The sequence below is a fragment of the Ictalurus punctatus genome, chromosome 5, assembly GCF_001660625.3.
Source record: "Ictalurus punctatus breed USDA103 chromosome 5, Coco_2.0, whole genome shotgun sequence".
In the NCBI taxonomy this organism is placed as follows: Eukaryota; Metazoa; Chordata; class Actinopteri; order Siluriformes; family Ictaluridae; genus Ictalurus; species Ictalurus punctatus.
The window spans coordinates 5,023,328-5,041,471 of NC_030420.2; the positions used below are offsets into that span (position 1 = coordinate 5,023,328).

Genomic DNA, 18,144 nt, shown 5'->3' on the forward strand with positions numbered 1-18,144 from the left:
TTTAGGGAGTACCTAGGTAAGTATAGTGTGCATAACAATATAGCAACATGCAGCAATCTTGAGCGTCACGTTTGGACTTAAGTTCCTTGTAATGTGCTCTAGAGATCAGTTTTTGTTCGAAGGATCTACGTAGGACCATCCTGAGCCGAGATAAACAGTAGTGTAACCAAAATTTGTTGTGCGCCATGACACAAAGATGGCAGTTGTAGTTAAACCAAGTCAAATAAAATGCAGTAATAATAATAATAATAAATGGTGGTTTTGCAATGCACAAAAAGATAGAACCTTTTAAAAACGGTCAGGCAACCAACTTTGCAATTTTTGGACCACTTGAGATGGACTGACCCAATGTGTTTTTCTTGTAATTATCAGATGTTTTCTTGTAGTAACAAGACGCATTTCCCATGCTTTTCTCGTAATAACAAGATGTTAATGGGAACATTTGATTGTGTTTCAGCAATCTGCTTCCACTTATTCACTATCATACTATAGAATATATATACGTGTGTATATATATATATATGTGTGTGTGTGTGTGTGTGTATATATATATATATATATATATATATATTTACAGTGAAGGTAATAGGCTCCTTTAAATCATTTATAACCATCTATATAAACCATCTTTATTAAACCCAAGTGCACGATAACACACAACGCCCTGCCTGTGGTGCCGCATCCTCTCACACGTGGACACACTGATCCTTGGCCCTGCGCCCAGTGTATAGGCTACACCTCAAATCACATTTCCACGCGTTGTTTACTATGTAGTACGGTAATATGCGGTTTGGGACGCAGCCCGTTGGTCTCTGCGTAGTCTGTTCGGCACACCGCACATCCCCGCGCACCCCCTCCCTCCGCTGCGCTCCTGATCCTCTTATCCACTGAAGAAGCGGATAAAGATGGATGTAGTCAACCAGGTAGGCTTCCCAATTTGCACCTTAATGCATTTACAATCCAGTGACGTTTTTGCGTTGATTTATAGCGTGGAATTGTATTGTATTGCGTTGCATTGTCAGATAGTGCTGGCTGCGCGTGAGGGACGTTTTTAAGGGCATTTCAGGGATAAATAGGAAAAGATACATAGAATGCACTGGTCCTGAAGAGTGCTGCTGTGACTGTCGTGTTTGTCATTGCAGGATGTCGAGCGCAAAACAACAACAACAACAAAAACAATCCTGCGTCGCTTTATAACGAGATCACCGTTCATGAATGTATATGGTTGTGCACACAGTATGCTTCTGCACAATACATAATTTCTGGTGATGTTTTCACCACAGATTTTTATCTGCCTGGCTACAGTAGACTGTTGGTGTTGTCAAAAATAGCCCCTGACCAGTACTACAGCCGCAGCATATATATATATATATATATATATATATATATATATATATATATATATATATATATATATAGTAGAATGGCGCAGTCATGCTTTCAGACACCAAAAACTGAAATGTATAGCAATATTATTCACAGAAATGGCCAGAAAAGAGGTGCGTCCCAAAACGCATACTGCGTACTAAAGCATGTAGTATTCTGACGTATCTAATTTGCATAATATGTTGATCAAATTAATATGCATAAACAGTGTGATGTTATTGGATCAGACTGCTGTACAGTTCAGAGTGCTCAACCGTACCATTAGATAGATAGATAGACAGACTGACACATAGATAGATAGATAGATAGACAGACAGATAGGTAGATAGATAGATAGATAGATAGATAGATAGATAGACAGACAGACAGGTAGATAGATAGATAGATAGATAGATAGACAGACTGACAGATAGATAGATAGATAGATAGATAGATAGATTAAACAATACAGTACAATTACAGTACACTGTTCTTACTGCATTGCTGCGTTCTCTCATACACGGACACTAAACCTGCACCTAACACACTTCAACTCACATCCGTCTATAAACATTGTTTTTTTGGTGTTTGTTTTTTTGCTGCAGCCAGCAATTGTTGGCCTTTTGCACTCTCCCAGAGGAAATGTTCACATAAGCAGCTTTGCTTAAGTCTAATGCTTAGGATGTGTCTGCTCTCTGCCGCACTCTTAATGTCCTGTTGTACTGTCGCTAGGCCAAACTACCTGTCTAGTTCCCAAGCTGCATACTGCATAATGACACACTAAATTGTACTTTTGTTATCGTAGGAAGCATTCTGAGCAGTAATATGCAGTTTGGGATGTAGATGTCTGGATCAGTATAGATTCAGCACAAAAAATGCCTCATGGTTGTATGTATTTTGCTCGTTTTGACATAATTACCCTATGTATATGTTTTGTACATAAGATGGGTATTAGATAATGTCCTAAATGTATGACCAGAAATGCAGTGTTCATGGATTGAATGTAAGTATGTTGTGCGTGTGTTTTTGTACAGCTGGTCGCTACTGGGCAGTTCACTGTCATCAAACAGCCTTTAGGATTCATAAAGATCCTACAATGGGTGAGTGATGATGATTTCCTGTCACTAGACTGAACCATAGAAAGACATCAATCTTACAAAACATAGGAAATCAGCCTTAGGATTATGGACAGGACAGGTGACCAACACACGAGGCTCACTTGGTTAAAACGAATAAAACTGGTTTGTTTTAACAAGAAGCTCTACATTATGCAAGTGTATGACTTCTACATTTATGACTCCTACATTATCGAGTCAGTTCAGAAAAGATTTTAGATTCCCAAACATTAGTTTTCCAGCACAAAATTAAAATGTTACAGAATTTTTTTGTATGTCATTAAAGAAAGCAGCATATTATGTAAGAGACCAAGAAAACCACAATGCTGGGTTTTGCTGCAAAAATAAGAAGCAACTGCGACAGTCAAAGTCTCCAGAAGAACCGTGGTTGTTTCTGCAAGATGCTCAATAAAACTTACAGCTCATTTCCTTATAAAACTGCACTAATTGTGCCAGAAACTACTATTTTTAGTTTTTATTTACTTTTTTTTTTTTTTTTTCTCACGTCAGATATTGACTTTGTTTCATTTACAACTGTTTACTACTCTTTACGGTATTTTGTTAAAATGTAGAAACATTTCATTTCATTATTTTGAAGGCATCTCTGTTCTATAGCATTTCTTTGCATGTGCCTAAAACCTTTGCACAGTACTGTATATATAATAAAAGAATGATTATTGATTGCTGTAGCTTGAATATATTATATTACATTATAGTTTTAAGATGTTCCGTAAGTATGCATTAGTGAAGTTTACGTCCTTCTTGAAGACCAGATTATTTTACACAGGACGTGAAATCATTTGAAAATGTAATCTAACTCATCATGTCAGACTTTGGTGCCATTTCACATTACACGCCGCAGAGAATTTCCACATCAGCACCATCGGAAAACGTCACTCAAATGTCATTTGAATAGCACGAATGAGTTGAGTGTGCATGACAAAGCAATTAATAGGCCATTATGCATAAAATAACAAGTTAGGAATAACGTGCAGCCATCTGAATATTATGACAAACGAAACTTCAGCCCGGTAATCAGGAGTCTGAAACAAGCTATACTTGTTTATATGTTTGTTGTTCATGGCATTTTAATTGCTTAGTTGTTTTGCATTGTTAGGTTAGGAATATAACATTCGGGAGCGTGTTATAGGGAAATAATCAGTGACAGTGTCGGAGTTACTGTTACCACCCTGAGGTTGGTTATTTTCCTATAACAGCATGTCCCGACATGTTTTATTTCTGTTATACCACACCAATTTACCAATGCTAACAATTTATTATGTGTTAATATTGTTGAACATCCACGAAACAAGTTCATTTCTGTTATCCTTTATGTTATGGCAGCTATAAAGAGTTGTATTCTTAGCAGCTTCTCTTTTTTTCAGTCTCTTGAAGTTTATAAGACAAAAACATGCAGCTTGTCATGGTACCAAGCAACATTTTGGTGCAAAGTTTTTCCCTGAAGACTTTCCACTGTTGGAAAACTTACAAAGTTACAGCGTTAACTCTGGTTGTTACAAAGCGCCAACACTGGAGACTTCAAAAATAAATAAATAAATAAATAAATAGCAACTATCATTTCAACCATATCAATGGTTGCACACGTTGTTTTAATCCATTGATATGGACCATCCCTGCGTACAATTCCCTACGTAAGCTGTTACTATAGAAACTCTAACGTATTAGAATAAATGTATCATTTTAAACATTGCAGCCAGCACTACTGTCAGAGCTGCTGTTATAGAACGTTAAATATAATGTTAAGTATATCAAAGTATACCATATATATAAGTATACGTATATAAGTATACCATCTGGCTCTGCATTATGCTGCCTACACAGCTACTTACTAAAGAAATGTTTAATTTGACACAGAATATTGATTTAAATGATCAGTTTCCAACAAGAATCCTTCAACAGAGAGAGCTGCATAATAAAGTCAACACTAGTTGCCTTAAGCAAAAGTAGCAATTTATTTATAGTTAGCGTAGTTATGCATAGTGAGCATTTAATACTGAATTTGTGTGCATTTAGGCCTCAGATGTAACTACCGTCTTAAGAGCAATTCCGAAGTTCCGTGCAAACTGCGCACTCAGGGCGGAGTCTGCTAAAAACAGATTAATGTCATGTGACTTTGACTTTGGACTTAAACCCATTTGTCTTGTGTGATTTGATATAGGCTCGAGTGAGGAGCAGTATTAAGTCCATCACCGTTGTCTGACAGTTTGATGTAACCGCAAATTGTCTCTTTAAATACACTCAAAATATTATGGAATGCCTTTGGCAGGAAAAACAAAAATATGACACTGTTAGTTAATTAATAGTATTAATCGTATCCCTCTGTAATAATAAGGCTCTGAGGTCAAACTCCAGCACTGTCAGAGAGCCACTGTTAGGACTTCGAGCAAGGCCGTTAACAACTCTGCTGCACCTTAGCATCTTTTCTACCTGACTTGTAAGCTGTTTTAATCATCTAGCAAGTGTGCAGTATATTTAGGAATAACTTAGAAGGTCAAATAATTGTTGGTGGTCTGCTAGGCTTTAATTATTAATCCCAACACTGATTATGAGAACGCTTGCTGAGTTTGTGCACGCGTGTGTGTGTGTGCGTGTGTGTGTGTGACTGTATGCAGGTTTGGGTATAAGGAGAAACTGGTGACTCATTCAGGCTTAAAAATAACCGTGTTAAGGTAAAGCTATTTTTAGGGTTTTAACAAATGATGCACCTGCACATGATAAAGATCCCGTTTGTGATTTAAGAACTAAACAGTTGAGCACAGATTTTTTCTTTTTCCTGAATGTCAGTCTAATTTCTATAATTTAATTGCTTCTAGATAGAAAATCATTTTCATAGCGTGTATATTTTTGTACCTGTATTTGATGCATATGTATTTTATATGTGTTTTATTATAAAAATCTTTGCTTCTGCATTAAGTCTGTTTTGTGACTCAACATTACTGTTACAGTTGTAATCAAAATGAGTCAACCCCCATTGCAAATCAGGTTTATTGTCAAAATGTACAGACTTTCAGCTGTTTGCAATGAACAAATCAAACAAAAGCAATTGAAATAGTTCAACACAACGAATGCTTCAAGTGGTTTCCCCAAATTCAACTGAAAATGCAACTTATAATGATTTCTCCAGTTTCAAAATTATTCAACCCCCTGAATAGGATCCCACACAACAGCACAAATATGCAAAACAGGTGTTGTCTCAGGCACAGCTGATGCAACTAATCAAGGGCTTCATTAGTTGCACCAAGTGTGCTTGAGCTGGAACACATGAAATACCTGGACTGGCTAGGGGTAAAAAATTATTGAAAATACCTGGACGGGGCAGAAAAAGGAAGCTATTGACGGCTGCAAGCAGATTTCTGAGAAGGCAGGTTGTGAAAAACCCTCGAGTGACTGCAAAAGACCTGCAGCAAGACTTTGTGGCAACAGGCACTGAGGTTTCAGTGAGCACAGTAAGGCGCGTACTAAATGCAGAAGGTTTCCATGCCAGAACTCCAAGACGTACAACACTACTGACCCAAAAGCACAAGAAAATTTGACTCAAAATCATATAAATAAGCCACAGGAGTTTTGGGATTCTGTTCTGTGGAGCGATGAAACAAAACTGGAATTTTTAGGCACGATGGATCAGCGGTATGTCTGGAGGAAGAAGAATGAAGAAAGAACACTCTGTCCACAGTCAAGCATGGTGGTGGCTCTGTGATGCTCTGGGGCTGCTTTGCATCCTCTAGCACTGGAAACCTGCAGCGTGTGGAAGGCGAGATGGATTCATTGAAGCATCAGGAAATCCTAGTAGAAAACGTCATGCCGTCTGTGAGGAAGCTGAAGCTTTGGCGTCATTGGACCTTCCAACAGGACGATGATCCCAAGCATACCTCAGATTCCCTCAAGACTTGGTTGTAGAAGAAGTCCTGGAAGATTCTACAGGGCCATCACAGTCACCTGACTTGAACCCCATAGAAAATCTCTGGTGGGATTTGAAGAAGGCGTTTGCAGCACGCAAACCCAAGTATATTACTGAACTGGAGGCCATTGTTCATGAGGAATGGACTAAGATTCCTCAGGAGCACTGCCAGAATCTATGCATCTCATTTGTAGCAGGTCATAACAGCAAAAGAATGATCTACTAAGTACTAACGATGCTTGCCATGAAGGGGTTGAATAATTTTGAAACTGAAGAAATCATTATAAGTTGCATTTTCAGTTGAATTTGGCAAAACCGCTTGAAGCATTCATTGTGTTGAACTATTTCAATTGCTTTTGTTTGATTTGTTCATTGCAAACAGCTGAAAGTCTGTACATTTTGATGATAAACCTGATTGGCAATGGGGGCTGAATAATTTTGATTGCAACTGTAAGGTTAATAACACTGACCATACACCTGGTTAAAAAGCTGTTGATAGTTCAGGGTTAATATGATGGTTTTCATTGTTTATTAGTGACAAAGCAAGTATGGGGGAAAGTGTGAGATTATGCCATCTGCCTTGTCTCTATGGAAACTATAAAGTCTAGAGTCTGTCACCATGGCATCCAGTCGTCCTCAGATTCTTGTTGGGTTTTTTGTGCTTCAGTGGTGGAAAGAGACTGAAAAAACACGATGAACTGAGTAAAAGTGCTGCTGTAGGACAAGATTTCTCTTGTTATGTGATCAGTTTTGGCTGCGAGGTAAAGATACCATATATTTCAGATACGTTACACAAAACTAAGTAGACCCAAGTAACCCTTATCTAAGGAATATACATTTTTTAAAGAATAATTTTAACAAACCTAGTGAGATATGCTGAAATGAACACCAGTAGTGTATAAAGACAGGTAACGTTAGCTGCCTATCTAATGTAACTTAGGCAAATGGTGTTTCAGTAGCTTGCTAGGTTTCTAGCTACATAATTAGCTATCTAGCAAAGATGTCTCTTACACATTATAACACGTGAATTGTAACTAATCGCGACCAAACATCGAAGTAACATATTAAGTTTAATACAGAGCTTTCATACTGTAAAACATACTGTAAAAGACCTGGCTAACTAGTTTAGCTCACTCCGCTAGCTAATGGCTTACCTGTATACGTTTCAGTGGACATTGATTCCTTTGAAGCATTTAAAACTAAAATCTATCTCTGTCTTAGACATTGTTGCTGCTAAGCATTTAGCACCTGGAGCTTTGATTTTCCTCAGGAAACTGCTTTATTTTGATTGGGTCTAGAAATCAACCTTTTCAGTTTTCTGGGGTTAAATGCATTTTTTTTTTTTTTTTACTCTGTAACAGTGGTAAACATAGCAAGTATGAATATTTTACTTTATTTCAAAACCCAAGTAAAAGTACTATGCAGTAATTAAACTTAAAAATTTTTTTTAAAAAATGCTGATACAGTGAACCGTGTACTCAAGTACTGTAGCAAGACTACATTCAGCTTGCTATATTCCAACTCTGCTCTTTATATATTTGTCCTTATGATACATGGTGTTGGTTCTGTACATTCCATATACCTGTCACCCTGCTTTCGTGCCATGCAGTGATGCTCAATTTTAATTTATGTGTAGCTGAAGTACCAATAATTAACTGGATGGTCATGCTCCACTGGCATTAGAGCTGTGTAATTGTCTATCCTGTCTAATTATTCGTCTTTTAGTCAGTAATTATCTACTCAAATTAGGGAAAGATTATAGTCTGTAAAAGCTGGCTGAAAGACTTGGTTCGGTTCTGGAGTAATCATCGTGATCTTGCTTTGCTCCTGTCATATGTGGAGCCAAACACAGCCTCTAAGCAATCACGAAAGCCATCATTGTGAAACTGAACACATCGTATTATATAATGAATTGCACACTGGTGATGTCCTTTAATATGATTAAACCAAAATGTGTAGGTTATGTTGTTTATATTGAGTCTACCCTACGAAAAGTATGTGTAAATTACCTAATAGGTATTTTGTTTACCTTCATTTATTTGGTATAAGATTTTATCTAAAGCAACTTCCATGAGAGACCTATCTCTAAACATCAGATCTTCATCTACACTCTTTCCCTGCACTGAGAAAAGAACAGGAAATGTTTACTAGAAACTGACTTATAATGAAACTCACTCAAAATGACACTCACATATAATGGAAGCCTTGGGGCAGTTTTTTAATTCTGTCAATAAACCTTTGATACTTTATCAGTAAAGGCCTTAGGGTTTGTAAGGTTATCTGTGGTTTTCGTTTTTAGTTGGCGCCATTTTCTCTGCAGCAGTAACGCATAACTTAAAATCCTTCCATCTGATAAAGTAGTTCCATGTCTGAAAGGAGAAAGGGTGTGTCTCAATCAGCTCCCTAGTTCAGTAGTCAGGGCACTGATCAGGGAGTCGGCCATTTCAAGGGCTGTCTCAATCGCAAATTCCTTCCAGTGCACTGGAACGTTCGCGCCCTAAAAAATCCCAGAATGCACCGCAAAAACCAGTGAGTACCGATACTGACCATGTTCCCTTACAGGAAATACCAACTTTGTCTACAAATGTAAGGAGCTTGTTATCATTGTTGTGGCTCTCAAAAATGATTACTTACGTTAGCGATTTTTAACTTCATTTGACGTTCTGTATACGGTTTGTTTGAGCCTAACGACTTTAAAGCGTTTAATGATTTAAAAAAATCCACTAGCTAGTGTACGATCCTGCTTGAAGTACCATGACAGATATGTGTGTGAGCAAGCTAACAAATTTAGATGACATATAATGTCAGAAAGATATCGGTCCTGCCTGTTGCTGATAAATGCCAGTGGTGACGTTTTACAACGCGAGTACATAGTCATGCCGCCGGAAATTGGGTCATCAATGTCCCAATGTCTAGGGAGCCAGGGTCCTTACCAGTGCCCGAACTCGGATATCAGATATACTGATTCACCACCTTGGGAGCTGATTGAGACGCAGAAAAAAATGATACATCTTTAGAGCTAATCTAATGAAAAGTTGGGGTTACTGACAGCACCAACGAGTGATTGAGGCGGTTTTTTTCTCAGTGCTGGGACATGTCTTGGAATTCTTGTCCCTGGTAATCACATATACACTACATATCGGGTAGGTAGAAACTAGGATACAAAATACTAGAATAATAACCGGTAAACTTCTGCTATTGCATTTATTTGTATTTTTGTCCATAATTATTGTTGTTTTATTCTAAAGAAATGAGCTGTGATTATTTCAGCTAGCTCGACTCAATCATCTGAACACAGGTTATTTTTTCCCCTCCTCATTTTCACTCCTTGGTGTGTTATTCTCACCTTCCTCCACACTTTCATATTCTCTCGTTCTCCTCCTCCACCACCACAAATACAATCACTTGAAACCGTTAATGGCCTGATTGTAATTCCAAGTCGAGCTTGGCTAGTTAGACTTGATGGAAGGCAAACTAAACTGCTTTAGGCTTTTCCTTCTCCCTTTGTGTGTAGTGTGTGACAGGAATGTGTGTTCTTTTTTGTGTGGTGAGAGAGAACGTGATTAGACGTGCGTTCACACTGTGTGTATCATGCCAGTGTAAGCTCTGTGTGTGTGTGGGTGTGTGTATGTGGGTGTCTGGTTAGCACAGTGTGTTCAGCGACAGATGGTGAAGCACCTCAGTAAGTTTAATAGTCAGATTTTCCATTCAATCGGATAAGGGAAAGGAGGGAGGGGCAGCAAAAATATTCTGACTGACTAATCTCTCAGTGTGTCAGGGGAAAAAGCAGGCACTTCATTGCCTCTCGAATATAAAAAGGGATTAATATTACACTGTAATATCGGGCAGCAGCAAGTATCAAGTAACAGTTTTACTACATCTCCCAGTATCAATGTGCTTGTGTTGCCATTTTCTCCCCCCGTAACCGTATTCCTAATACGTTTATGTAACTTTACGTTAGTTTAATGGAATATGTTACTGAATGAATTAGTATTCACGCTGCAAAGTCACTAGCATACATAACACTAAAGCCTGGGGAAACATTTTTTACAAAAAAAAGTCCATATTCCTAATAAGACAATTTTACACTGAAATTTTATGAAAATCAAAGGAGTGTCTCGAAGTGCTGACTTTATTATTATCACAGTAATGTTGCTTTCATAGTAGAAACCATTTTTGCTACAATAATATATAAATAGTCTGTGAAAAGATTTACCTTATGTACAGAACCCACCCTCATGTTTGACTCTATAACATCTAATTGATATTTTATTTTAAATAAGAAGTGTTCACAAAGCAGTTTCAGTTATTGTATTTTTTCTTTTTCATTAATTAACCAATCCACTTGTCTCTGTTTTCTCTGCCAGTTTTTCGCCATCTTTGCTTTCTCCACCTGTGGCTCTTACTCCGGAGTCTTCCGCATGAGTGTGGAGTGTGAGAACCGCACGGAGAGTGACCTGGACATCGATGTCGAGTTCGACTACCCGTTCAGGTCAGAGTTATGCACTATTAATAGCTTTATTCCACAGTAATTGTTATTAGTAGTAATTATTCATGAATCACTGAATTATTATTGATGTACTGATAGTGGACGGATCATTCTACTTGGTTCGTTTTGTTTTTGTATAGCTCCATCAGCCAGTATGAAGTAATGTTGTTGGATATTGGATGATGCTCCATTGGGCTTCATTTAATAAGTGAGAGAAACAGAACGAAGGAAAATATGCCGTTCCCTAAATGTCTGAAAGCAGCATTGATAAATTGACTAGAAATCCTATAAGACAGACATACGCGAGCCTTAAATACACAAATTAAGTAACACACATTTGACATTATAATATTAAATGACATCTTGTTGTTGTAATAGTTAATTTGATTGCAGGAGGTAATGTGAAAGTTTCTTGAGGAAAATCCCAAGATCATAGTCAGGGTCCATAGCAGGGGTCTGAACCCAAACAGACAGGACAAAATATACACTCTTAATCAGGTACGGTCAAAACCAGGCATAGCATGATCCATGAAAACAAAGCCCATAATTATAGATAAATTCACAGCAAGAGGAATTCACTATCCACCTTCTTCTGCATACATGATCTTACAGACACCCATACCCACTACTTGCACATGAATAGTAACTGCTTCGTACGTTTCATATTATTTTTATCTGTTATAAATTAGGATTGTATGTTTGCTTATTGTAAATGAAGCATTATCTTGCTCCTGGTAGTCTTCCAAAAAAAGACCTGCAGGTGAAATATAACCTAATCCATGCATAATGGTAAACAGTTGAGATTTAAGAGTCAAAGGCCCAACAGTGGCTCTTTTGAACTCAAGACCACAGTGTGGTTCATGAACACAGAACCTTAAGCTCTGAGGGATGTACTGCTTAATCACACACATGCCTACACACAATCACTGAAGAGCCTCAGTCCTTAATCTAGCTCTTAAATACTTTTATTATCATGTTTAATTACTGTGTAAACATGGACTCCACCTGCTTCAGTGGAGTAAGAACACACACAGCCATACACACCAACACATTCACCCTTTCTATGCACAAACAGACTCCATCAAGTGTGGTTCGACGCTCCCACGTGTAAAGGTACCGAGCCGGAGCGGCTGTTCCTCGAAGGTGACTACTCTTCCTCAGCCGAGTTCTTCGTCACTATCGGTGTTTTCTCCTTCCTCTACTCTATGGCAGCTCTGTCCGTCTACATGTTCCTCCTTGAGAAATACCGCGAGGGAAACCGTGGCGCACGGGCCGTAAGCTGATCACTCTGTGTTTCATACACTCTTTATCCTATTACTGTATTAATATTTCCAAAATGGTGCTGGCTATAGAAAAATCTTTCTCAAGTAAATTTCCCTTGTTTTGTATTATTCATGAACTGCAATAGAAGCAACGATGCCGCATAATCTAAAGCAATACTGCCCGTAGATTCAACTCAAAGCTCTATGATGCTGGTATCTTCCTGGAGTCAGTATTGCAATTCAGTTAATAAAAGCTACAGTAGGGTCCAGTGATGAGCGGTTAAATTTAATCAAAAACTACTACAGAGCTTCTGAGCAGCTGGCCCATTAGGTAGTATGGGCCACTGGCATGTTAAGGAGGCCTCATTATGGTGCTTTCATTTTAATGTGTTGATGTGAAGTAACTGAAAAATTTGATGAAAATGAGTTTTGCAATAATTATGTGTGTATTGAGTTTATTCACTCACCGTGGTCTTAGGAGTCCGGTGCTGGTTGGTTTACTCCCATAGGCAGAGGGCAGTGGTAGCTTAATAGTTAAGGCTCTGGGTTACTGCTCGGAAGATTGGGGGTTCAAGCCACGGCACCACCTAGCTGCTACTGTTGGGCCTGAGCCCAACAGCCCTTAATGCCTTCTATCATGTCAGGGGTGCCGTATCATGGCTGACCCTGTGCTCTGATCCTGACTTCCTAAGAAGCTGGAATATGCTGTAATGTATATGTGACAAATTAAGGCTTGTAAATTAATTTGTTAGATTACAGTAAATGTGATCTAACAGTTAATCTCAGTCTCAGACACTCTGCCCATGGGATGTGGAGCTGTTATCTTTTGTACACTTTTCTGGCAGTAGTCTTCAGAATCTCACTAGCTCTGTGTACATCTGTGTACTGTTGGGTGCTAGTTTTCAGTGGCAAAATAAACTTTTGAACACTGTGACACATAGACCTTCTGTGACCTTCTTCAAAAGTTATTAGTGTTGAGTAAACAAGGTAATATGCTTGCTGACAGGCTATAGGAACAGGTCAGTGGAAGTGGTCTGGCACATAAGACTAAACATGTAAACATGACCTAGCTAGCTAGTTAAGCTTGGTGCTTGATAGCTTGCTAATGCTAATACAGTATTTCACATGAGCTTGACTCTGAGAAGCCAGAATATTGGTTTAGAGTTGATTCTTTCATAATTAGCCCATCTAAATGTAATGGTAAAATTGCTGTTGTTTGGTGGTTTGGAGACTTTAGCTATTTTTGACTATTTATAGTTTTAAGTATAACTTATAGTTTTGAGTATAACTTCTAGCTAGTATGCCCATGGCAACCATGTTGTAAGAGAAGCACATTTCCAAAACATTTCTAAAGACATCTTGGTGCGTATTTGGTGTAGACGGTGTAATCTAATACATTCTTTTTGACTTTTCCTCAGGATTTTGTGGTGACGGCTATTTTCACCTTCTTTTGGTTGGTGAGCTCATCAGCATGGGCTAAAGGCCTCACGGATGTTAAGGAAGCCACCGACCCTGATGAGGTCATCAAGCTCATACCGGCCTGTCGGCGTGAGGAGACCAAATGCAAAGAAGTGCACGAGCCCATTGTGTCTGGCCTAAACACATCTGTGGTTAGTGCTTTATTTGCTCTCTTTTCTGTAGTATATCTGTATTTGTTTACAGCGTATTTTAACTTTTGATATTTAGATGGATTGTGGATGAGTGGTTGGGATGGATGGATGGATATATAGATAGATGTGTGGTTGGGTGGCAGGGTGAGTGGTGAGATGGTTGGATGGATGGATGGATGGTTGGATATATAGATAGATGTGTGGTTGGGTGGCTGGGTGGGTAGTAAGATGGTTGGATGGATAGATGGCTATATAGATAGATGTGTGTTTGAGTGGCTGGGTGGGTGGTGAGATGGTTGGATGGATGGATGGGTGGGTGGTTGGATGAGTGTGTGAATGGATGTGTAGATGAATGGATGGATGATATTTGGTGAAATGAATAGTAAGATAGGTTGATGGTGGAGTGGCTGGAATGGTGGATGGTAAATTAGTGTGTAAATGGATAGATGGTGGAGTAATGAGTCATTTTGCTCTCACTCTCCTGCAGGCGTTTGGGTTCTGCAACCTGGTGCTTTGGGCAGGGAACCTCTGGTTTGTGATTAAGGAGACTGGCTGGCTCAGTGCTGTCACTGGCACCTACGTGCCCTCTGGAGGAAAACAGCCAGCACCAGACTCCTATGACCAGGGTGAGTGAATAAACTGAACAAACACATGACAGGGTGAGCCAAGAATGTCTCATTCCTTGGTCATGCAATTTTTAGTCACCAAAATGATTACCAAAACTTTCATCTCCAAACTGATTTTTGTGGCCAAACTCAAATTTTCGTGGTTACAATAGGTCTTAATGATCCTTTTAATGCTTGAGAGTACAAGATACACTGCACATAAGTGGGATGCCAGGGTTAGATAATTATGGATGCTAGGGTGAAATGTAAGGGTCAATATGTAGGATATGATCCTCATAAGTAGGGATTAGAGTAGAGCAGGTTATACATTACTATACATGACATCCTGTGTGGCCTGCACACTATCATTGTGAAAGACCCAAAACTTTCCGTTTTGTTACAATGAAAAGATCTGTTTCTGTAATCACTACCTCCTTCTCTGGCAGCGGGTTATGGTCAGGACCCTTACGCTGGCTCTCAGGGTGGGTATCAACCCGACTACGGGCAACAAGCAGGCGGATACGAGGGAGGAAGCTACAACCAGGGAGGATATGAGCAAGGTGGCCCGACCTCCTTCTCTAACGAAATATGAGTAAATTCACACAGCATAGCAGCTCTGCGCAGGTGAGTGGACACTGACAAGGGATGAGGGGCTAAGGTTTGCATTTGTCTTGCTGTCGTATGCCAGTCTGTACAGGGTTTCCCGGAGGTTTTTTGTGATTGTTGCGACCAAAAACGTTTGATTTTGCTGCAGCTTTTTTCAAAATTTTTGGAGTTTTTTGTGCTTTTTTTGTGGAAAAATACATGAATTGGCTAAATTGCAATTTCATGAAATTGTTTTGCACAGCCTTTTGCAGTGATGTTTGTTGGTAAATGAGAAAAAATTGCAAGCTTCTCAGAATATTGCGGAGAATATTGCTTGATTCTGAGTTCATTTCTGCTATCGCAAAATCGCGAAATCCTGGAGGGACTGATATGCTGACCTTCATGGAACTGCCTAAACTGCCTTATCACAGTTTATGATATTATCACAATATTGTGGTGGGCAGTCTTTGCCTCTAAATTTTTTTCCACTTCTAGTATATTGTGCACGTTGAATTTTTAACTCCAATTCTTGTTGGCTTTTTATTAGCTAGTGAACTTAACCATGGGAGAACCCCCAGTTATTTCTCTTGGCCCTCCATTTTCAATAAGCTTGACAAGCATTAACAACAGTAACTAAGTGCGGGTGGGACTTTGCATTAGTTACTTAGAAAAATCGTTCTGTTCACCATGCTTTTTAATATATTTATGTCTCTTGAAATGTCTCTTCATGACTGAGCAGGGTACATTCCAATGTAGGCAGCTTTTTTTTTTTTTTTTTAAAGAATAGTCTTATTATTATGTATTTAGTGTTATTAATACATCTTACTTAATATCTGTGTGTTTGCATGATCTGTTATTTCTACTTGCAGAGCACAGGAGAGGGCAGTTACATAACCAAGGAGAAAGGAGCCTGCCTATTACCCATGATCCCACACTCCTCTGTTACCCCATATGAACAACGTGTGTACGGTCTGAGGGAGGGAGGGAGGGAGAAGGGGAGGGGAGGGTACATGTGGGAATTTGGGACAGGGATGTTCATATCCAGTGTGAAATGTGCTCGTCTAGGAGAAACGAAGGCTGCAAAAAAAAAAAAAAAACCCCACACTTTTTTCCTTTTTTCTTCTTCTTGTTTTGAATTCTCTGCAGGAAATACTATATATATATATATATATATATATATATATATATATATATATATATATATATATATGGAATTGACATTGGTTTGAATGGCTTATATAAATGTTAAAGTACCCCTCCTGAACTAATAATTGTAAACCATTATAAAAATACTGTGTAGAATGACACATTGTTTTATTTAATGCCCATAGAACCACTAAATGGCATTGGAGCATCTCGACACCATTACCTCTCAATAAATATGCATCCTGGAAACAATCCTGTGTCCTTCTGCGATTACAGATAGCTAGCTAGCTAGCTAGTTAACTTCTACTAAACTAGCTCACGTGTCACAGGTACAGTAGTCCTGATTGGGATTTCAGTATCCGAGGCCTTGTATACGTGGTCATATTCTCAGTAGCCAAACCTTTTGAAATATACTGAAACAAACACAATTGTGTATATCACTGACATTAGTTTGGTAAAGTTTAGCTAATGTTGTGCTAAATGACCAGCTAGTTTAGCATGCGGGTTCTTTGGCTAAAATCTATCACCATTTAATAATTTGCATATTAAGCACAATAACTTCCGTTGAGCATATTTCAGCTTATTTATCACCAGCTGATCTCATACATGAAGTTCACAATAGAGTTCAGGGGTACTTTAAACATCAGTGCATTTAAGTGTGCTGTGTAAATATTTATGATATATATATATATATATATATATATATATATATATATATATATATATATATATACACACACACACACACACACACACACACACACACACACATATATATATATAATGCTTGGATGAATGGTTATAGTACGACAACAGAAGGATTCAGCTGTGTCAGTTGTGTTTAGAAGCACAATAGTATGTTCGGGTTTTTTTTTTTTTTGTTTTCTTACCTTGAATTGAATTTAACCTGTTTTGTTTATTGGAACTAATTTATTTTAAAAAAACAAACAAAAAAAAAAACAATAGTGTTGATTGCTGATGAATGTGTGATTTGTTCCCCTTTTATTTTTTACATTTAATTTATAAAATAAATGTAGAGCTGCAAAGGAAGAAGTGAAAATGTCAGGCAAAAAATATAAGCCTTGAATAAGATATATAAGAGATATTGGGAAAAGAGAATATGGAAATGAAAGAGACGTTCCACAGGAGGGGAAGAGAGAGAAAAACCCAAGTTTAACTTACAAGCTTAAAAGTTACATTCACACAGACACATGAACATTGTATAATATGCAGTATAGTTATAGTGTGTTATATTTCCTATAGTTTATGAAGTCAGTATTTCGCAGATGTGACCTAATGGTGTTGTTTAGGATGCCACCATGTTAGCATTCAAAAAAAAAAAATCTGTTGAGACGGTAAACTCTTTCACACACCAACAAAGCTCTGAATGAAAACAGATCCTGCCCTCTCTCTGTACTCTACCACTAGAACAATTCAATAATCCCCTGATTCAATAATACCCTGAACTAAAAGGTTTGCACTGATTTTGTTTAGGCTTTTAAGACATTTTAAAAAAGCCCTTTCTAAGGGTCAACTAAATAAAACCTCATTTGTCTCATCTTAAGGTTTTATGTGCAAACACAGGGAGGCTAATCCCATAAACAGGCCAGAAATAAGTGAGTATAGAATGTTGGGGAAAAGGCATTGTGGTGCTACTGAGCAATCTGAGGAACTCTATGTTCACAATGTGTACTATTCAGTGCTAACAGGCATTGATCAGTCTGGATCTCCTTTTTCCTCTAAGTTCCTTCCTCCCTCCTTTCTCTCTCTCACCCTGTGTATCTTCTCCATCTTTAATAAAGTGTTGTCAGTAGTAACTACCTGTGCCTGTGCCGGTGGTGGTTTTTGATACTTTTTTTTTTAATCAGCTTTGCATTATGTATATGCAGTCATATTTAACTCTGAACAAATTTTATTCACCTTTCACAATAACATGTTACATTCATGCAACAGGGAGCAAAAAACATGTAGGCATCCTCAAAATCGTATTTAATAGATGTAGGCCTAAGACAGAAGTATTTTGTGTGTGACATCACAAATAAATTCAA

General features: G+C 38.2%; 1 protein-coding gene across 2 annotated transcripts; it reads left to right on the forward strand.

Moving 5' to 3' along the window:
- The first annotated feature begins 809 nt into the window (after window positions 1-809).
- On the forward strand, window positions 810-16,787 carry sypb (synaptophysin b). 2 transcript variants are annotated; one of them, XM_017467206.3, is made up of 8 exons: window positions 810-923; window positions 2,400-2,465; window positions 10,767-10,891; window positions 11,964-12,162; window positions 13,569-13,760; window positions 14,248-14,386; window positions 14,812-14,989; window positions 15,820-16,787. In XM_017467206.3, the coding sequence occupies exons 1-7, from the start codon at window positions 906-908 to the stop codon at window positions 14,955-14,957; spliced, it is 885 nt and encodes a 294-aa protein (XP_017322695.1). In that variant the 5' UTR covers window positions 810-905; the 3' UTR covers window positions 14,958-14,989; window positions 15,820-16,787. The 2 variants fall into 2 exon arrangements, with proteins under 2 accessions (XP_017322695.1, XP_053536093.1); XM_053680118.1 differs by lacking the exons at window positions 810-923; window positions 2,400-2,465 and adding an exon at window positions 8,818-8,928.
- Window positions 16,788-18,144: the final 1,357 nt, after the last annotated feature.

Bases quoted from the DNA above. Each gene is read 5' to 3' on its own strand.
- sypb (XM_017467206.3), top strand. The intron at 2,466-10,766 runs GTGAGTGATGAT...TTTCTCTGCCAG, and splicing joins TCATAAAGATCCTACAATGG to TTTTTCGCCATCTTTGCTTT. The intron at 10,892-11,963 runs GTCAGAGTTATG...ATGCACAAACAG, and splicing joins GAGTTCGACTACCCGTTCAG to ACTCCATCAAGTGTGGTTCG.